The 21,922-nt window shown below is 46.0% G+C and overlaps 2 protein-coding genes across 2 annotated transcripts in view; both read left to right on the top strand.

Annotated features, from left to right (window-relative positions):
• Nucleotides 1–621: 621 nt before the first annotated feature.
• Nucleotides 622–12,921, top strand: LOC120789627. The gene is made up of 16 exons (XM_040126448.1): nt 622–732; nt 1,874–5,249; nt 5,805–5,946; nt 6,180–6,314; nt 6,457–6,505; nt 6,848–6,984; nt 7,274–7,377; nt 7,685–7,795; nt 7,937–8,209; nt 8,403–8,479; nt 8,662–8,868; nt 9,623–9,692; nt 9,775–9,903; nt 10,087–10,160; nt 10,431–10,500; nt 11,482–12,921. The coding sequence occupies exons 2-16, from the start codon at nt 1,884–1,886 to the stop codon at nt 11,635–11,637; spliced, it is 5,100 nt and encodes a 1,699-aa protein (XP_039982382.1). The 5' UTR covers nt 622–732; nt 1,874–1,883; the 3' UTR covers nt 11,638–12,921.
• A 1,732-nt stretch (nt 12,922–14,653) lies between these two features.
• Nucleotides 14,654–21,922, top strand: part of LOC120789799 (disco-interacting protein 2 homolog C-like) — a 47,495-nt gene continuing 40,226 nt past the window's right edge. The window contains 1 exon segment of the mRNA XM_040126825.1: nt 14,654–14,732. Within this exon segment, the coding sequence (XP_039982759.1) occupies nt 14,654–14,732 (79 nt within the window).

The following is a 21,922-nucleotide window of genomic DNA, read 5'->3' as shown; positions in this document are numbered from 1 at the left end:
TCGTTTTTGCTCAGTAAACAATGTTGATGATTATCAACACTGTCGCAGTTTAATTTTAAATATCTAAAAAAGCTAAATATCAGTAATTTTATTTTGTTTAAAGTTTTATCAGTTTGAACTGCTTGCTTTGAATTTTTTTTTTTTTTTTTTCTCCAGGTTCGATATCAAATGGTTTATTTTAGATTATTCAGGTGTTTGTAAAACTATGTGAAGCTATAATATTCAGCTCTGGTAAACTGTGATTGACATCTGCCTTTATTTTGATATTTATATGGCTAATTGTTATCTGATTAATAAAAGTTTTATGAGTAATGAAAGTAGTCATTAGTGAAAGGCCTCTGTGGGTGTATTAGATAATGACTGGCATTATCTGTGATAAGCAGATACAATGGCATCTGCTTATCACAAACAAATTTAAGATCATGGCTCTGTTGTTTACAGCGAGTCAGCCTGCAGTATTTACCGGGACAGTTGCAGTTTTAGTCCATACTGAGTAATCTAGTTGTTGCAGTGTTTCCATCATGCCAGCTGGTGTTTTGACTCATTTCCTTCTCTCCGTCGCTCCCCCTGCCAATCTCCGTGGTGATCATTGACCGTGGCAGCGCTCTTCCTGTTCAGTTACCCACCAGCCCGAGTCACATGACGTCATACCAGAGTCAACTGTGTCCAGCTGATCTACAGGTGCAGTTAACGCTCGGAGCGCTAGGTCCTGGATACTACTACTTCTACCAGGTACTGTACCATTAATCTCACCACACACACAGACACCTGCAGCATTTATACACCTAAAATAACATAACTATACAGCACAGTCGCTGTTCTACATAGATGAATTTAGAATCAACTTCACTGTAAGATTCCAGCCTGAAAACCAAAATATGTTCGGAAAATCTAAGTCATTTTTATTTATGGCGCTCAAAATTCATAAATTCCACATACATTCATACACAAACACCCTCCTTTTAAAGGGCTTCAGTATCTGTGCACCATATGACACACTCTATCCGTAACCCCTCAATTTGGATAAGGAAGAACCTGAATAAGAAGGAAAAATGAAGAAACCCGGAAGGCAAAAGGGGAGAGATTTTTCAGGATGGACAAACATGCAATAGTTGTTGTATGTGCAGAGTTCACAAAAATAACAACAGAAATAACAATATTGAAAAAGTAATTGTTATATAAATGTTTTATTTAAAAAAAGACAATTGAGCCTCTGCTCTTAAGTCATCTTGAGGCCCGTGTTTCCAGTCCTTAACCTATTCACAAAGGCAGAATAATCTGTGTGATTGTTGGGGCCCAGATAGCCACTCAGGCATGCCTGGGGCTCGGGGGGCAGTGGCCTTGTCAGGGGAGACAGGGAGGAGGTTGGGAGGGGGAAGCTAAAGCAGCGAGAGCAAAACTGATGTAAGTGAAACAGAAAGGTATCAGTGGGAGGGAAAGAGAAGTGAATGGTGGGATGGAAGGAAGGAGGGAGGATGGGGGATTTTCAGGGAAGGAGGGAGGGAGGAGGAGTGGACACTGCTGCAGCACTGCTGGGATTGGTGGCTGCTGGGCCATGTGCTGACCCCTCTCAAACTGTAGCCTAACTAGGGCTTCCACATACATTCATACGCACAAATACACACACATAAAGTAGTGTGCAGCCCCCTGTTGAGTGGCAGGGACATGTGAGCTCCTTCATATTTGCTATTCTGGGCAGGGGAGGGGAAAAAGGAGGAGGGAAAGGGGGGGCAAAGCAGGGGGGAGTAGAGGGTCTTTTCTCTTTCCGCATGTGGCCGAGCCATCGTGAGGAGCGGCTCATGATTTTGTCTCGTGTTTTGTAGGCTCTTCGTGTGTGTGGCCATAGCAGTCTTTTGTTTTATTCCCACTCTAGGCCGGAGAAGATGGGCTGCTGCTTTAGTAAGGAGCTCAACCCCGGCCTGCAGAATGAGAGGAGCAATCTGTTACAGCCCCCGCTCCATGATGGGCTGACTGAAGTGACGGAGCAGGTCAGGCAACATGCTGCGGCTGTAGCTCAGCATGTGTGCTTAGAGGAAGAAGAGACATGTGTGCCAGACGGGCCGGTCCGGAGGAAGCCTCCGGGGGATGAGGAAAGCCATCCGGAACTGGACAACAAAGTTTGTACAAAGGTCGCTGTGGCCAACAGGGACAGCACCACGCGGAGTGAGAGGGATCTTAAACCAGCGAGCTTTCACGAGGAGAAGGAGGCTATTATTATCACAACCACCACCAATATACATACAAACACGGACACAGAGGCAGGTGTGGCACACATTGCCAGGCCCAGCTGTGAACCGGCTCCCTATATGGAGGTGCCAACACAGAGTCCAGTCAGACAGAAGATTTTGGAGAATGCCACGCTCAGGGCTTTATGGTTCAATCAGCTCCCAGAGAGGCAGAAGCTGCACAAACCAGCGAGCAGTTGGTCGGCTCCCGCCAGGTTACCCCCCGCTAACTGCACGGGCAACGTCACAGTGAGTGAGCTGTCAGATCACCAGGCGCTGGTCAGTTTATGTCCGGGAACACAGCAGGATTCCCCCAAAGCTGAGCACAAGGATGAGGAAGTCTGTGTTGTCACGACACTGTGTCAAGGTTTCGAAACAAGGACCCAGAGCTTCTACAGCATATGTTCCATTGACGCCGATGACCTTGAACATGACCACGATCAAAGCCAATCCCAAACAGCTGGAGCAACACAGTCACTGCACACAGCTGAAGGAGAAACAGCTGCTCTCCCCTCCACAGTGCAGTCTCCGGTCGCCAGCCAATCAAACATTGAGGCATCTACAGTCTGTGACCAGCCATGTGTCGCACAATCTAAAATGACCAGCCAGTCACATGATGAGGAAGCAGCTTCAACACAGTCACATGCTGCTGAACAGTCTTCCACTGTCCCGTCACATACACACTCAGATAATTCACTCTCAGAAGAGAAGACAACCTCAGCTCAACCTGTTGTGTCTCCACAGCTGGCAGATCCTCTGCCTGACCCGCTGCCCCCATCCAGCAGTCAAATAAATAAGGAGGACCATCAGGTGTCCGCACCACACAGCCCGCATCGTCAAGATTTGAATTGCCAGACAGCTGCAAAGGATACAGATGAATCCATGGATGTATTGTTGAGTGTATGTGTGGAGGAGAATGAATGTGTGGAGAGTGAGACTGTGAAGGGCTCAGAGGAGAAAACGGTTACAGAGGAGTGTGTGTGCGAGGAGAGTGTGTGTTCAGAGGAGCCGAGTGTGCACTTGGAGGACGACAGATCAGCAGAGAGAGTCTTTAATGCCACAGAGGAAACAGTGGCTGACTTCCAGGGGAGAGAATTAGATCAGCGTGTGGATTCTGACTTAAATCCTCTGGACGATCATCTGCGTGAGTGTGACCTGATAAAAGAGGAGCACATCCAAAGTTCACAACCAGCCACTGAATCTCCTGAACTGAATACTTACAGTCAGAGGCCCAGTTCTTCACAGCTTGACCTCGAGCTGTTGCACAAGGAGGAGAGTGATGCTTTGCCTCTCTCTGGAGGACATATTGAGATGGATAAACCCTCCCTGCAGAGCCAGGCCATCCCTGTGAGTTTCTGCAGAAGCCACAGTGAGGAGGGTGATGTTGTCCACAGCAGCACAGCAGATACAACTCTTACAGAGGTATCGTCAATTTCCACCATCTCTGCTGTGTCATCACTGCCCATTGAACTCACTGCCTTCTCCTGTCACAAAGATTTGACACCTATCACAGATTTAACTAACACCACATCTCACCAATGTGACTCCATCGCATCTGACAAATTAGATGTGAATGCAAACGATTTGAGCAGCATTAAGCCTCCTAGTGAAGACGCTGAACCTCCATCCACTGAATCTGAGCATAGTGATGCCAGGTTTGATTACCGTGACAAACAGATTGAGGAGGTGGTGTCTGGCTCAGACAAGCTTTCGCAGGATGTCCTCATGAGCGGAGATGACAGACAGGCAGTCAAAAAACCAAAGCCAGAGAGCAGCAAACATGTCGAGGGAGGTGATGTTACAATTGATTTAACTGGATTGAGCCACAACACCTCTAACCTAGAGATGAGTGATGAAAAATGTGATGTGTTTTCTGAGCACTGTGACGACTGCACAGCTGTAAATACAAGCATCACTCTTCAGGACCCTGAGGACCCCGAAAGCTGCAATGAGGATTCAAGTCTCAGTCCTCTCACACAGCCTCCGCCTGCTGAAAGCGAGCTTTCTTTTATCACTTCCTCCACTCCACTCCCCTCTTCTTCGTCTCCTTGCGCATCTTTGGGGGAAGATGAGCAGAGTTTTTGTGCTGCCACTGTGAGTGAAAGCAGCCAAATCCAAATGAAGGTAAATCCACCAGAGGAAGTATCCATGTATGAGTGTAGGGAAGAAGAAGAGACAGTTTCACAGGTAACGCAGATTTACCCCTTCTCTATGCCAATTAAGCATGAATCTTCAGATACATCAGAACAGCAGTCCCACAGTCCTCAACCCCCAGATATACTTACCTCCAGTGTTTGCTCTGACTGTGTGACCCCTCGAGTCGATTTTGGCCTGCAGCATGACACTGCTCACTGTTTACCTCAACCTGGAGATTCATCAAATGGAATTCACCTGGAGGGAATTAATGAGATGAAGACGTCTCAGGAGGAGCAGCCCACACAAAACGGAGATATTGCTGCAGAAACTCCCAATATTTCAGCTACAGAGACACCGTGTGAAAGCGTTGAGGTCCATGCCCACACCAGCATCTGTGATACGTACATGATTCCTAATGACTTCAGTTGTCAGGATGACAGAACTTTGGTTTTGGACTGCCAGGAGGAGCACACCGTGATCACAGTTGACCCAGGTCAGATTGACATTTATGCCTCAACTCCGTCTTATGAGATTCACTTAGTTGGTCATGAACTGCCGTCAGCTGCTGAGGAGGGAGAGAGGGAAGGAGGGATGAAGGAGATGGTGTCTGAGCTGCTGGGAGAGGACGCAGACTCGTCAGTCTGTTGCCTCTATCCTGATCCCTGGATCAAACTGGGTCTGGAGGACAGGTCCATGGGCTGGGCTCAGGGGGCATCTGAGACTGAGTTCAGCCAGGGTGAGAGCAAGGCAGGCATTGATGCAGAGCAGATCCCAGCCTTGGTCTCAGAGCTCCAGCCCTCTATGGCTCTGCTAGGAGCTTATCCCTACAGCACTGTGATGCCTCAGGGATTGTGTGTGTGGGACTGGCACACAGATTGCACTCAGTCTGTAAGTGTTCGCTCAACATGTGGGGTGGCTGGGTTGAGTGAAAACATTCAGTTTGATGCCTTATCCCCAAAATATTTAAAATATTTTTATGATTCTGGGAGGAAAGAATGACATTGTTTATTGATACATTTATGTACAAACTAAACACACACTAAACAGGTCGGGGCTGAGCATTTACTACTGGTATGAAAGTACGCAGAGTCTTACATAACCCTTGTTACAAAGATGTTACATAACTAGTTGTCATTGTTCACACAGATGTCCTTGATACATAGTCACTGTTTTTATAACAATGAGATAAGAAATGATTTCACAGAGTAACAATACATAGACTACTTGTAAAATAACGATATCGATATATCATGGTTAAATTAGGGAGGAATTCTGAAGGTCTGTTTTCTGAAAAATCTGTCTTGATTACGTATCTGTGGTTAACATTCTTTTTTTTCCCTCTCTAAATAGCTCTGCCACTTATGTTTAAAAAAAAAAAAATCCATCTGGTTGAACTCTTCATAATGGATTAATACTGTGCACCTTTGTGTCTCTTCATTTCAGGAACCCGTTGCTGCTCCTAGCCTTAACCCTGATGCTGAAGTATGGACCAATCATAACTTTAACTTAGACCTCCCTAGCACCGCCTACCTTCCGGCTCAGCAGCCATGGCTGCAGTTCTCCAACGATCTGACCAATCACAAAGGTAGGCTGGACTCACCTTGACCTGGACCCCAGAACTAAAATAGCTCTACAGTCTTCAGTGTTAGGTTTCATTAAATTATGATGTGCTCTGCATTCCAGGACTTCAGTTGTGATGATGAGTGTGTCATTTACTCTTTGAACACGACAAAAACAACAGTGGTTTATTGATGTCAATGCCAGCATGCAGATTATGGTTATGGTGTGTTGGAAAGATGTTGTGGGGTTGACTTTTAGGGTACGTGCCAGAGTTCCAGCTGGAGAACATGGGCCTGGTTGAGGCTGTGGCTGATCCCAGCTCACTGGAGTACCAGACGCTGGCTGCTGAAGCGCCTATAGATAATGGAGAGTCCGTTGACCCACCTGTCACAGGTATGAATCTGATTTCAGCTGTCTTTTAGTTTTTTTTGAGGTTATATTAATTGTACTTATTTAAACACAGTAAAACCACAGTTTTTTTTTTTAAAGCAATGAATGTGAACTCAGATGTGGTTATGACTTCCTTTGGTTTCAGATGAGATCAGAGAAGAGCTGAGGACAGCTTTGGAGTCCTGCCTGACCAGGTCATAACTCACAACACACCATTTATATTCTTTCTCTGGAAGAAGTCATGTCATCAAATATTTAGATGATCACTGACTGTGGTTATGAACAATACAACATGTTGTTGAAGCATAAAAACAGAACTTAAACTGTACTGCCAATGCTCTGATAAAGCAGTAAAAATACCTCTGTGCACTATTATGTCGCTCCCCACCGATGTAAGTAAATAAACCGTTTGCTCTGTCTTTTAATGAAATTAATACAATTCCCATGTTTTGCATGTTCAACTTGACGTAACCTTTGGTAACCTCTCCAAACATTCTTCAGTAGAGGATTCTTCTTACCAGACTGTCTGTCCACAGGGAGCACCTTGGCAGCGACCTGTACCTCAAATCTCAGATGGACAGTGACCAGTACATTTCCATTGCAACTCTAGCCAGCCTCGACAAGATCAAGAATCTCAGCACGGACCTGGACCTCATCTCCGACATCCTGAAGGGTCAGTTTATATTTCTGCACCGTAATCTCTGACTGACATTTATTCTTTAAGTTTTTTATCAGGGTGGAAAATTCTATGTAATGTTTGGAAAAGATAATGGATTAATCATTTCATCAATCAATTTCCATTCCAAATATAAAATATTAATGGGAAATTTTTTTTTCATTATTGTCTCTTTACAAAGATTTTTCTCGCTGGACTCATTACATGCAAACTGTAAATGGGAGAGTAACAAATGTGGTTTGTTGTTGTATCTGAGATATTCTGCTGTTTTCTCATTGGATGGCAGCCCTGCCACTGGTCCAGGTGGCTCCGTGTGGACAGAAGGTTCGGCCCAGACAGAGTCGATGTGTTCTCATCCTTCGTGAGATCCCTAACACCACACCTCGAGAGGCAAGGGTCCACCACCAACGCCCACACAACCCAACTCCTTTCATAGCAGAATATTTCATCTGGTCCATCTAAATATTTATCCAATAGCAGCTTCTGTAGTTAGATAAAAATCATTTCTTTACATCCTCCTATACTGTGATAGTAGTTTCTGTGAATAACCTTTGTTCACAGATCTAGATGACTGTCATGGTATCCTGTCAATGTCAGCGTGTGTCGTATTCATTGAGCCGGTAAAATGCAGGGATTTTTAAATGTGAAGTTTATGTGTGACAGTGTCGGTGTGTTTAATATTGCTGTCGTTGTGCAGGAGGTGGAAGCTCTCTTTGAGGGGGAGAACCTGCCCAAGTTCCTGAGCTGTGAGTTTGTAAGCAACGATAACTGGTTCATCACCTTCAAATCCGAAGCCGATGCACAACAGGTAAAATACAGCCGACCTATGTTGTGGTCTTGTTGCTTAAAATAATCATCGAAGTAAAGCTTTAATTGATTTTGTAGCTTATATGATTTGAAAACACAATTATTCAGACGATAACACGTTACTTTCTGTGCATGTCTTCAGGCCTACAAATACCTCAGAGAAGAGGTTCGGGTGTTTAAGGGAAAGCCGTTAATGGTAAGGATAAAGGCCAAGACCATGGCAGTCATTTCCTACGCTCCAAAAAATGGCTACAGACCCACCCAGCTGGATCAGTGCGGCAATCATTACGGCTCCTACTTTCCGCCGACCACCTACCAGCAGCCATGCCCCGCCCACGTGGCAGCACAACAGCTGTACGATTTCACCAGTGAGATGTGGGCTTCAGCTGCATCCGGATACCAAAAATGTTCTGAGGTGAGTCATTCGATGTTGAAAATGCGTCACAGGAACACGCTTTATTTTTTTCCTCAACATTACAACATTCCTTTTCGTTTTCTTTGAATTGCGGATGCTGTTGCTGGTGATGACTCACCGAATGTGCGAACAGTAGCTCTGTGATCATAAGCAGTGGGATTTAGTTATCATTAAGCCACTTTTTTGCCCACAGCCTCCATCATTGAATGATTTCATGAATGGATTTGCAGCAGCTTCCAACTTCAAACCTCACAACCCACACAGGCCGAGGTAACAACTTCTCATTCTGTCTTGTGCCTTTTGTGGCTTGCAAAATTGTTATAAGAAATAAACTTGTATACCTCCCATTTATTAGCTGTGATAACATTTTTGTCATTATATTTGCATAGCTGTCAGTCTGTTGTTAACGTTGGTGCCTGCCAGCATAATGTGTCATCAATAATATTTTCCAGGAGAGGCTCGAGATGGTCAAACTCTGGAGACCGTTGGCAGGTCCATCAGAATGACTCCTCACACCCAGAGCAGGCACCGCTGGAGCGCTCCTCTTCTCCGACGAAGCCGGGTCGAGGGTGGTCGCGGGGCAACATGCGCCGTCAGAGCAGAGGTGGAAGGTTGGAGCCCAACAAGCAAGTTGTGTCAGCCACTTCTGAGCGGGGAAGGTAAAAACATTTACTTCAATTACAGACGTTTGGGACTCAAGTCTCAACTGTGTGTCCGGCTAACTCAAGTCCTTAGTAGTCCTTCTATACTCACATAGCTAATACAGTTCATGTAGTTATAGTGTGTCAAGAAAAGTCACATGTTGTAAATTAAATTTTGACTGTAATGTCAGTCATATCCTTCCACTATCAGGAATAATAATAATAATAATTATAATTGTAATTTAAAAAATAAAATAAATAATTAAATAAATTCTGGTCTATTTAATGGGCACACTGGTTTATTGCAACCAAAAGCTGTTAGCATGAAGTCAAAAGGACTGGAGGGGAGCTCATCCACTGGACAGTTTTGGCATCTGTCATCCTGTCTGTCAGCGCTACACAGGGAAAATGAATCCTGGAGAATTGCAGCAAGGGATGCAGCATTTTACTGCACCTTATGTGTTGATTTATCTTCTCTGGCGTCACAAAGAGCTCCCAAAGAAATAACTCATTGTGATATATTAGTCAAGACAACTGGATAAGATAAGCTAGAAAACAGTAGAACCAACAAATAGTAAAAACAATAAAATGATAAAGACAGTGAAAGAACCACTGGTGAATTTTGGGATGTATTCTGCACCTTTCAATAATTACAATTCTTAAAAGGTGCACATCCATAGCCATCTATGCCTACACAGTGCAGAAGTTTAAATCGGCCTTCAGTCAGAGCTACAGTAACATCACTGCTCTGCGCCGTTTCTTTGCTCCAAAGGAGAGGAAACTTCAGCCACAGGAGGAGAGAGAACCCAAGGTCATGGGACAAATCTGCTGGAAACAATCGTGTAAGTAGCCACAGAGCATTATTAGTGTTTGTAAAGTTCATTATGTTGAGACTGTATATTTACTGTGTGCATGTTTGTGTAGAATCCATCAAGTCAGTCGCCTCCTCGTCAGCCGTCTCCTCCTCTTGAACTTGGGCTGACGAGCTTCCCTCCTCTTCCTCTTGCAAACATTGCCATAGCAACCGTACCTGCATCCAACAGCAATGTCAAGGTAACCCATTCTCTGTCTTGTCTGACAAACACGCACACACACACCCACGTGTCGTTTGTCTGAGTCTCACACTCAGCAAGGTAACAGAGTCTGTTTTCACACATAAAACCCAGGCAGTGTAAAGTCACAAACATACACGGATATACACGCACCGATGGCTGAACTGTCTTTTGATCATCACAGGGTCCAGTCAAAAGCAGCAGCCCCAGTGCAGCAGTGCCCACAATTTCACAAGAGCCTCAGCCAGTCCCACAGCAGTAAGTATTCCTGAGACAGTAGCTGGATGATGATTTATTTCTGCAGTAGACTCTGCATCAGCTGCTCGGGGTCATTTTCTAATACTCCTCAAGGTTCCTTTACTGTTCACTTTTACTTATGACATGATTGGATCTACAACCACAGCACAAGTTTCTCCCGTTATTTTTCTTTTTCCTGGCTATTGAAATGTTTCATATGTTGTCCAGTTGTCATGGTTCCAGTTATGGTCAGGGCTGTGTGTGTTGAGATCGTTCTTCTTGTCTCCATAGGAATGTGAAGGAGATCGTAGAGACAACCAGTGAGGCCAAACCCACTCAGCTCACACAGGAACAAGTCACAGTAAGATGTGTTCAGCTACACTTTCAACTACTTTATGGTGTTCATTTTTTTCCTTATTTTTATGTGAGAACTGCTGTATTTGGAATAGCATATTTCAGCCAGACATATGTTTAAGTCTGGCTGAAATATTAGCAATAATTTTAAAACACCTTGAAATAAATCTGAAATTGAATGGAAGGAAGGAAGGAAGGAAATTGGGGGAGGTTTGCAGGCTAACTTTTAGGTCTTTTTGGTCTTTCCATGTTTAAAGTCCATCTCTGCAGAGATCTGTCAGTCCCACCAAAACATGCGGTTGCAACCAAAAGTACAAAAATTTACTAGAGCCCGAGTGATAAATTGCCCAACCCAGTCGTTGGACTATCATTACTAATGCCAGGAAAAAAGTTTCATTACTAGTAAGTAGTAGACAATATACCTTTTTAATGCAGAAATGGCATTAATCAGGCAGATGATAATAATATAATTTAATAATAATAATCTGATTTTTATGACACTTTTTGGTGTACTCAAAGATGCTTTACGACCCAAAAAAGAAGAGCAAAAACTACAGAATATAACAATATAACAGGTAAGTTTTGAGATTTGTCTTCACTGAAAAAATATTCTTACCAAATTTAATACTAATTTTAATACTTTTATTTGGTGTATGTCAGTGAATTATGATGGTATTGTTGATGTAATATTCATAGGCGTACCCCTAATTAAAAAGTTTGAGTACATTGTGTAACTTTGTTGGTTTTGTTGCTCACCTGTAGAAAATTGATGATATGTAGATAAATAGGTAAAATTTATAAACGTCTTCTCTGACCCCAGAATGTTGATTATAAGATGGAGAAGTAAGTGGGAAGACCTGAGAGGAGAGGGTGGGATAGAAAGGATAGTTAAGAGCTCGAACAGCATATTAGATCAATTTAAGGAGCAGTCTGCTGTAGAGGAGACGCGTGACAGACACCGACCCCAACCTCTGCTCTGATTCGACAGGAGTCCAGAAAGCCAAGCTACGCTGAGATCTGCCAGAGAGCATCATCCAATGAGCCGCTCCCACCTGCTGACCACGCCCCCTCAGAGGCAAACCACATCCCAACCTGTCCGGGCCACACCACCAAACCCAGCTCTGTTACCATGGTGATCAGATAAGCTGGAGAGAGACACCTATGATGTTCTTTTTCTTTTTCTTTTTCTTCTGTCTTACAAGCTCAGAGTGTATTATTGTACTGTCCTAATTGTGCAAACAGGCTGCATGTTTACTACGAAGAATGATTAGTATGTGTGTATAATTCACAGTGCAGGATGGCTGTTAGCATATATTACATCAAGTACCTAACACAGCTTTTAAATCAACTAAATTTCGGTCTGGATCTGTAAACTGAACCCACACACAATGTGGCAGGGGGGTTCTTACTGCTGGCCTGGTCAGGACAGTATGGTCTGGTGTGGGTCTGGGGGCATTAACCACTCAGGATGTCAAAGCCAGCTTTTCAGTTTTTAGACAGGAAGCTGGGAAGAATCTGTAAATGTTGACATGCTACTTAATGTTAGTTTTATTTCTTGGTTTGTGGTTCAGGTAAGTTTATCGAGAGCCCGGTTCTGTTTTTTAGCCTTGTTTTGCTGACGGCACCGGCACCTCTGTCCCGGCTGTTAGCGTGTGTTGTGTGTGTTGTGTGTGTGTGTGTGATGATTTCTTGCTGTACAGGATGTTCTGTCATGATCCTGAACTTCTTTTGGTGTTTTTTATTTCCTTACATCTGTGTAATGCTTTAGTCTACAGGGCAGCTGTGGGCACACATGATGCTTTTTCTCTAAATGTTAGTGCTAGTCACCCAAATTTCTTTCCTTTTCAGTAGGTGAGACGTCAAGGCCTGTAATGAACCAAGGTTCAGTGTGTATTAGTGAGTACTGGGAGGATCACACCTGTATTGATTTGATCTTGCTAGTCAAGGAATCAAATTGAACTTGAAAGTATGTTCCCCTGAGAAACACTGTATCAATCCTTTATCTCCGCATGTTTTTTTAAATTTCATTTTAGAATTTAATTTATGCCATATTTTTATTTATGTTAAACAGGAGTGCTTTTGTGTGTTAAGGCTTTAGTTTCCCCTGTGTGGACGAAGAAGTCTATTGGTTGTACATCAGTGTCACAATGTCCAGTGTTTTGGACACAGGTCGTCCCACAAAGGGAAGCATGCTTTTGCCTGGGTGGGGTAGTTAGTGAGTGTCCATAAGCAAGCATTGGTTCAGCAGAAAGGCCTTGAACTGTATTTGAGAACTTGAGTTTGATTCAGTCCAATGTTCTTCTGTTTAAAATATAAAATTTTAAATGTAAAGCAGTTGTCATAGAGAGAGAGCAGGTGTGTTTGTGGCACGTGTTACTTTTTCTGTACAGATGTACATAATATTGAACAAATATTAAAGAAGTGCCTTTGAAGTTAAAAATGTTAGTTTGCTTTGTGTTTATGAACGTTGATGCAAAGGTATTCATAGCTTCACTAGACTACCGCTGCTTTATTTCATGACATTTTCATTTTATGTTTTTAATTTTTAATTTATACATTTACAACACCAATACCCTTTAAGACATTCTGTCCGGTGATTATGGAAACAGTCACAGCACTGAGCGTCCTCACACAGAAAAGCCACGTGCAAGTAGATGACATTCACGCCCTTGGCTGCGGTTCCTTCTTCTAACCAGCAGATGGAAGTTGAATCACATTGTAACAGTCATTACTCCCATTATGTGGCCCCGTCGCTTGTTTACAGCCAGGGTGATTCGATTCTTGGAAGGCTAAAGGCCCAATGAATGAGGATGAGTAGTTCTAATGAAATGCAGCGTATCAGAGGGACAAATTGATGCTCACATATGTGTCACCGCCACATTAGGCTCGTTCAGTCACCCCGGACTTAATTAAAGGCTGCCTGACCTTAAATATTAATCACGTTCTTCTGTTGAGGTTTAGCGTCCACACGCAGGCAGATGCTGAATGAATGAATGAATGACCATATTAAAGGGCAATGGCCAGTGCAATGGAGAAGACGGAAGAACATAACTGACCCAACACTGAAATAATATGAGATATAGACCGACCCTAAATCTGCCACACACTCTTGTACACTCACAGTTTATCCAGTGGCATCTTATGTTGCAAGGACAGAATTATTAAGAATTTTCATTTTTAAGCAATTTTCATTGTGTGAAATCTTTAAATCTCTGGTAATAACACACACACGCAGACAATGAAGATGTTAAGACTGATTGCAAATAAAATCAATGCCGGATGTATTTTTGTTTTATATTTGCAGCCCTTATAAATGTAAAAAAAAAAAAAGACAAAGTGGCGTAAGATCCCATCAAATACATAAAATAGATCTACTCTATTCTCAATTATACTTCTTCAGCTAATGTATTATTATTATTATTGTTATTATCAGACAAAACCACCGGTGCTTTGGCTGTTTCTGTACTGAAGTCATGGAGGAGCTACTCTTTAATTTAGGTCCTAATGAGTTGGATAAATAGCCTCTAACCTTCAGTTTGCGGGTCCGAGATTTCACCGTGAGCCGCGGGAAAACGGAGCCCCACCGCGGCGTCTCTCTGTGGCGTAGGTGTGGTTCACCGCCTGAGTGCAGAGGTCCTTATATACGGCCGCTCGCTGCGCCCCCTGCCGGTGATGGCCGGCGCCGCCGCCGCCGCCTCCCTCCCCCCTCTGTGGCCGTAGAGACACGTGACACCAGCGGCAAGAAGCTGCAAACGGCGCTGACTCGGAGCCTCCTCCTCATCATCATCATCATCATCACTACCACCACCACAGCCACCGCAACGGCAGCGTAGAGAGCCGAGCGAGCAACCGGGGTCTTCTGCGATTCGAGGAGCCGGGCGCCATGGCGGGCCCCCGTTAAAACGAGCCCCAGATTAGTCCTCTTTGTTCTCCCTCGACGCCCCGTTGTCTTTACGCGCCTCCGCCGAGGAGGGGCCGCCGAGGAGAAGCTCTCCCTTTCCGAGCGGCGGAGGAGGAGGAGGAGGAGGAGGAGGAGACGGGAGTAGCGGCGGCGGCGGCGTTAGCAGCAGCAGCAGCAGCAGCAGCAGAAGCGGCGGCGGCGGCGGCGGAGGCGGCAGCAGCAGTCGAACCGGGGAGGTTTTTTCTACGGTACGAGCCGAATGGCGGACCGTGAGGCGTCGCCGATACCGTTGGAGATCCGAGCCCGGCTGGCGGAGCTGGAGCTGGAGCTGTCAGAGGGTAAGACATGAATAAAAACGGGGCGAGAAGAGCGCCAGCCTTCTCCCCCCGTACTCCTCTTCCTCCTCTTCCTCCTCCTCTCCCCCCTCTATCCCGTTATCTCACCACTACCTCCACCATCATCACCATCCACACCGGGAGCCTACCTACTAACGGAATCTAACCGTTCATTCCTGCGGCCCCCTCCTCCTCCTCCCTGCTCCTCTCGTCCCCTCCCGCTCCTCCCATCCAGATGTTTGTCAGCCAGGGACCGGCCTGGCCAGCTCCGTGTAGCCGGTAGAGGATGAGGGCAGAGCGGGAACACACTGCGGGACTCGGCCGCTGCCCTTTGTCTCCGCGGCGTTGCTTTTTAAAAAAAGAAAAGAAAAGAAGGGGGGAAAGAAAAACCCGAACCCGCCCGTTGGCCCGTTTTGGGTCCGAAAAACAACCAGTTGTTTGACCTTGAGATGTTGACACAATCATACCTGTGTGTGTGTGTGTGTGTGTGTGTGTGTGTGGTGTGGCCGGGTTTAATAATAGCATTGCGATGCAACGCTGCGTGACAGAGCAGCGCAGAGGGGGCAGCTCGGCTTTTGATGCCCGCGATCTCAGCCTCATGCCTCCGTGTTTTTCGGGCCTGCGGAGCAGCTGAGGACGGGGAGGATGCTCGGGAATATTTTTTTTCCTCCTCCTGATTCCTTCCCCTCGCTCTCTCTCTCTCTCTCTCTCTCTCCCCCTCTTCCCAGACACAGATGCAGCAAACGCTCTCTCTCCTTCTCTCTCTCCATGGGCCGTTGAATCTCAATCACAGCAATCCACGCTGCTGTTATTTCGGTACATCTCAGACAGGAACGGGGCTTCTCTGCCTTATATAATGGGGATGGCATGTTTTATTCATGCAGGCTTGGGAAGGCCTACATTGTGAGGGCGGAAGCCTAGATACATGCTGGATGCGAGCCACCCCGTTTGCCTGAAATGTCCCTTTATAGTGGATGAATATGTGCCAAGGTGATGGGCACAGGGATTCGTGTACTTGCGGTTCTGTCTCGGCGAACCCGGGTTGATTACGTCGCTCCGCTCTGCAGTAAAAAAACAAAACAAAAAGAAAAAAGCGACGACTCAGATTTCACACAGCTGAGGGTTTTACGCGCCTGTCACTCTTGTCAGGGCTGCAAAAACCTGCACTTGGTTTTACCTTCACTCAGGTGCAGCCGGTCGCAGGTTCTCCAGGGTGATGCACAAGAGATGCTGTGATTTCTGGGGCAAAATGCCCCGAAAAAAAAAAAGGGTCGAGTCTATTTATACATTCAGACGCTCAGGAATCTGCAGCTTGAATCCAAAAACACCAGTCCTTGCCTTTGAAATCTCCCAACGCAGTCACACCTCGACACATCAAACTGCTCTGTTTCCTTCTGATCGGCCTCATCATTCATGAAAGCTTTTATTTTCTCCCACTGCAGTGACACACACACACATATACCGAGGTAGAGCTGTGGCAGCTGCAGGCCCTATTGAAGCTCCTAATCCAGCAGAGAGTGTTTATCAGAGCAGAACCTGCTGCTGGCAGATGTTATTAATGATGGAAACGGCGGGTGGAAGTGGAAACGTCACGGCCGAATGTCAGACAGCACGAAACGCTCCAAACACTCAGGTGTGTGTGTGTGTGTGGTTAGAGGACTGACAGGGTTATTGGTGGATCCCAGCGGGACGGAGCCCGACAGGCCTCCCGATGGCGTAATGGACGCGTCAGTGTGCGAGTCTGTCACCGGTGCGCATCGAAAAAACGGAGGGCAAGAGCGTGTCTGCTGTCGGCTCCTGCGCTGAGCATTTTGGGCAGAGTGTACGGCTTTGTGTGCGTGCGGCCGTTACAAAATGAGAGCGCGGTGCGCTGCAGACGAGGCTGTGTAGATGGATGGCATCGTTTCAAAGAGGCTTAAAATCAGAAGGGGAAAGAAAAACACTGATTTCCTCGCTGCGTTTCACTCTCTGTATTTTAGTGGTGGGGATCGTATCAGCAGACATTTCATCTGCAACAGCTTAAATTCTTTAAGTCATTTTTTAGGGCAAATGCCAAAACCCTCTTCTCAAGTGATATATTGTATAATATTTGCTAGTTTTTCTTGTTTTGTTTTGTTTCTTTTACGGCGAACTGAATGTTGTGGGTTTTGGACTGCTGGTCGCACAAAACGCTTCCTCTAGACCGGGAACTGAGCGGCTGGTAACGCCAACGTCGGCTGTGCAGCCATAACTCACACACAGCCCCTTTTAAATTTAACGAGGTGTCAGGTATTTTGAGAACCTAAAACGGGCCACAGTCAACAAAAAAGGAGGCCTCCCCCTACAAAACTAACCGCTGGCAAGGAAACAAACCCGGTATTCTCAGAGACCAACAAAGTTTTCAGCCCACAAAGACAAATCATTCCCAATAAACAGCGTGCCGGAGCCACCACTGCGTTTCGAAATGCAGAGTGAGGTTTGATGAAACTTTTCATTCCTCGTCCCCCACCTGTTTATTGGATGAACTGGACAGCAGGCCGAGCTCTGGCAGATAAGCCCCCCGTCGCCGCCGCATTACCGTGGCGTCCGGGCATTAGGGCGCTGCCCTCGAGCGTTTTGGAGCGTTTAGCCGGCGCTCCCGTGCGGGGCCATCGTGCAGATGGGACAGACGGAGCTGTCGATGGTCTTGTTGGACGTGAGCGGGCAGGATATCCGGGGAGCTCTTTGTTACACGTCGTGCGCCTCGACTGCAAGGCTGCCCCGCTGATTGAGGAGCCGCGGAAGGCCACGGACTCCGGCGCCGGGATGTCCAGCGGACCCCAAAGTAACCATTTAAGTCTTATATGATGTAGTTCACAGGGGCTCTGGTGTGTTTAATGTCCTCGGGAGATTTATCTCGTAGATCGTTTTGCCCAAAAGCGAGCTGAAGCGCGGTTTGTGTGATGATCAGCCGAAGGTGTTAAATATTAAAATGTCTGACCGGGAGAAACAAAGAGAAACCGATATAAAACGAGGGAACGTCCACGCATGCATATTTAATCAACAAAGTGCTTCTCAGGTGTCAACCTGACGGCACATCTTCTCCTCCGCTAAATATTTCACATCATCATATCCAAGCTTTTTTCTTAACCGAATATTAATTAGGAGCGGGTGACGGTGATTGTGGGGTTTCACCTCCCAAAGTCCTGCAGATTTGGAGCTTTTTGGAAAAGCGCAGTATTGCGGCGTCTGTATTTTCCCCACCAACAGTGGAGCCCTGGTTGTATGTTTGTGTACATACCGTACAAGCACCAACAACACGCATCTGTGGCCCGAAGCGGTGCGTTCCAGGTCAGCGTGGCCTTGTTTTTCCGTATCCGCAGCTGCTTCGCCGCCTTTTCAGAGGGACGTTCATGAGTGGTCTGTGATTCAGCGTTGATCAGGCTTAACGGACGAAGCTACGAAGCTGCTGTGGGACATAGCTTTACGGAGGAATTTCCCATGAAGCGAAGGCCCCTTGCTTCGGGAATTGGGAGGTTTTATCAGCGACACGACCTTAAATCTGGAGGCATGCAGAGCTGTGATGACGGGACGGACATGTACGGTACATGCAAAGTAGGTAAATAGGTGGTTGTGGTACAGTGTCCCACAGTAGCGTCAATATGGAGTCATCTTCGTGGCGCTCTGCTGTTCTCATGAGCTGTCGAGCACAAAGAAGATCCATGGACTTTATTACCGACAGCGCGGCCGGTGTTGTTTGTCACCTTGTGTGTGTGTGTGTCGTCGTGCCAAATTATGGTCCTGGAGACAGCTGCTGTAGTGGGAACTACCACAGAGGCCGTTTCGGGCACGTTGGCGGGTTGTTTTGACGTCCGCCTGGGGACAGCTTTTGTCCACGCCATGGCGTCACGACTGTGCAGGACACGGTCACCAAACTTTGAAGGCGTGTAGTTGAGCTCAAAATGACGGCTGAGTTCAGAGATGGATGTGGACTGAGCCCTCGTGTAATAATGCCAGGATTTGATACTTTTTCATACTGTACATGCACAGGATATCTTCAGGTTTTGGACTGTTGGTGGTACAAGACAACAACAACCTGAGGGCAGCTCCTCCGGCTGCGGTAAATGATAACGGGCATTTTTAGGACTAGTCAAGGCGATAATTGGTGGATGAGTCCATAATGAGAGCAGTCTTCAGATCCAGCTTTGATTGGATGCCGACTTTGGCGCTTAACAGTTATCCATAGTCTGTGACACACTTCGGTCAGTACCAGACAAGTATCGCGGTTCGATACCCGCTCAAGAATCGATTACATTGGCAAAAAAAAAAAAAAGGCGTGTGGCTTCCGGTTTAAAAATCGGAAGCAAAGCAGTGACAGCTCAGTGAGCGGCGCGTTGGTGTGTTATGAAAGTGGAGCAGCTGTCAGTCATTTTGTCGTGCAGCCTGTGTGAAGTGACGTCTGCCTCAAGCCGATGCCCGTTGGGCTCCGCCAGACCACAATGAGCTGAGCTGAGCCGTAGGCCGGGCCCGTGGGTGTGATGTGTTATTTGACCGTTCGCATGAGAAAACATGGATAGTGGCCCCGATTGACCGAAAATCAGTAACATGACTTTACATCACGAGGATATATCGATAGAAACGAAGGTATGAGAGCACCCACGTGTTTTACTGTTGCTCTATTTTGATTTTTAATGTGGAGTGAAGGTGGAGCGAGGTGGCGGGATGCAACCGGATGAGAACGAGGAGCGCTAAGCGACACGCTGCCCGGCAAGCGGCAGGAACTGCAGCACCACTCGCGGTCTCCAGCGCTGCAGCTCCTCCACCTTTCACGGCCCCAGTGATCAATACAGACAGTGAAGTCAGGTCGTGGCGGGGCAGAGCGGTCAGAGCGGCCAATCAGAGCAGAAATGTCTTAAAAAGCTCAAAATACAGTATGTGGGCCAAGCACACGGGAAGCCGTCAGAATAAGTATCAATGTTTAAATACCCAGAAACGTTTTTAAAAAAAAATCAAAGCGAAGTCGAAGCCCTGTACCGATGGTTCAACATGTCCAAAAGCTAGTTTTGTTTTTGTTTCCATAAACGGTTGATGGACCTGAAAACTAGACTCCTCCGCTCCACAGGCTCTCGATCTCTGCTGTTATCCTCATACCTCATGATTAAGGCTACAACCAACGATTATTTTCATTATTGATTAATCTGCCAATTGCCTTTTTTTTTTTTTCTACAAAATGTCAATAAAAAAAAAAAAGGCCCGTTTTTAATTTGGGATTTGTTGACAGTAATGTCGACTGTCTTGCTTTGTTTGACCGACAGCACAAAACCCAAAATACATTCAGTTTATACTGATACAAGACAGAGAAAAGAAGCCAATCCTCGCATCTGTGAAGCTGGAAACAGAAAATGTTTGGCCTTTTTTTTTTTTGCTTGACAAATGAACGAACCCGCCTCCAATTGTGCTGTTGGGTAGTGAAAACATCCCTTATTGTCCTGACGGCGATGACAGCGTGAAAACAAGCAGAGCGAAGATCGACATGTTAATGCCAAGTAAATCCCGAAGCTCAGGATTTTCTCTCCGGTTTCGCGTGTGTGTGTGTGTGTGTGTGTTCGTTTTGACAGTTTAACCTTTTAATTAGACGGAGGTGGAGTGCGGGAGAGACGCGGAGCCGAGGCGTCAGCCGTGAATGGATGAGGCGTTCAACTGAAAATTGGGTCTAATTTTGATAAGTGACGGACAATTTGTGTCATCTATTGAGCGAAAGCACCACATTTGCTCGGTTCGGCTTGGCGGCGAAAACCCGCTGCTTGTCGGGCGGCGACGCCGGATTGCTCTCAAGGCGGACGCATTGATTAACTGTTTAACTCTATAATGTGCCGAAGCCCACGGCAAACTGGCACGTGATCGGGGGAGCGATGGCGCCGAACGCCTGATTATCCCGACGGGGGGGGAGAGGAAGGAAGAAAATCTATGAGACTTAGAGAAAAGGAAGAAAAAGCAACACATTTAAGCAGCTTTCACCAGCAGATGTTGTGTCAGGGGCTGAAAAGAAAATGACCTGAATGATGAATATATCTATCAGTGTTGTTACTGACACTTTGTCTGGAGCTCGACTAGTTGCTCACAGCTCACTCTCTGTCTTTTACCTATTACTGATGAATTTTTTTTTTTGTGTTTAACACGCTAAAAAGACAATTACAGGCTGCGGTAAGTGGAGATGGGTATCAGTCCAGTCCAGTTATTGATGGTGGAGGTGCGGTGACGGGTCGATCAATCAGTCAGTTGATAGTTAGAAAAAGAATCTGCAGCCATTTTGATAGCTGATTCATCGTTTAAGTCATTTTTTTTAAGCCAAAATGCTCTGTTTCTTACACATTTGTAAACGGGATGTATTTGGACTGTTGGTCCGATAGAACAAGACCTTCGAAGACATCACCTCGGACTCTGAGACACCGGGGGGGACATTTTTCACCGTTTTCTGACATTTTACACACTAAACCGTTGTTGCTGAAAAGACTTTTACAGCCCTGATGATTAGATGAAAAAGTGAATGAAATCATAATTGATAATGAAACTAATCAGCTCTGTGTGACCAATATCCCAGGATGTTGTACTGTGTGTCCACTGGTGGCATCTTAACCCACTGAACCACCAGGACGCCCTGCTTTTCTGTTTCTGCTGTTGTGGACGTGACACTTGGCTGCTACTGCAACTTTGTGTGTGTGTGTGTGTGTGTGTGTGTGTGTGTGTGTGTGTGTGTGTGTGTGTGTGTGTGTGTGTGTGTGTGTGTGTGTGGCCCCTGGCTCTGCTGCTGACACATGGGTTTTAGAGCCAGTGGACGCTCTGCAGTCCACACGGGTCCCTGCATGTGATTGTGACAGCCCAAGGTCCCAACGCATGACGCATGTTTCAGTCCTCTGTATTGTGTGTGTGTGTGTGTGTGTGTGTGTGTGTGTGTGTGTGTGTGCCCGCTGGAGGTGGATTTGGTTACCATGGTGGCTTTGTGGGTGGACTGGGTGTTTATGATGATGTGATGAGAAAGAGAGAGGGAGAGAGAGAAATAAAAGCAGGATGTTGAGGAAAAACAGAGGGAAGGAAAGTAAAGAACGAGAGTCAAATCTCCATGTTTTCATGAACCAGAATAAAACAACATCACCAAGAAAGACAGACAGGCAGATGATAGATAGAGACATGGATGGATAGACAGGGAGATAGACAGACAGGCAGATGATAGATAG

The sequence above is a fragment of the Xiphias gladius genome, chromosome 5, assembly GCF_016859285.1.
Source record: "Xiphias gladius isolate SHS-SW01 ecotype Sanya breed wild chromosome 5, ASM1685928v1, whole genome shotgun sequence".
NCBI lineage: Eukaryota > Metazoa > Chordata > Actinopteri > Istiophoriformes > Xiphiidae > Xiphias > Xiphias gladius.
Note: the sequence above shows the minus strand (reverse complement) of the source record. Positions and strands in the feature narration are given on the sequence as shown.

Coding starts and splice junctions, on each gene's coding strand:
- LOC120789627 (XM_040126448.1), top strand. CDS start 1,884: ATGGGCTGCTGCTTTAGTAAGGAGCTCAACCCCGGCCTGCAGAATGAG. Junction 5,250..5,804: donor ACACAGATTGCACTCAGTCT/GTAAGTGTTCGC, acceptor TCTTCATTTCAG/GAACCCGTTGCTGCTCCTAG. Junction 8,210..8,402: donor GATACCAAAAATGTTCTGAG/GTGAGTCATTCG, acceptor TTTTGCCCACAG/CCTCCATCATTGAATGATTT.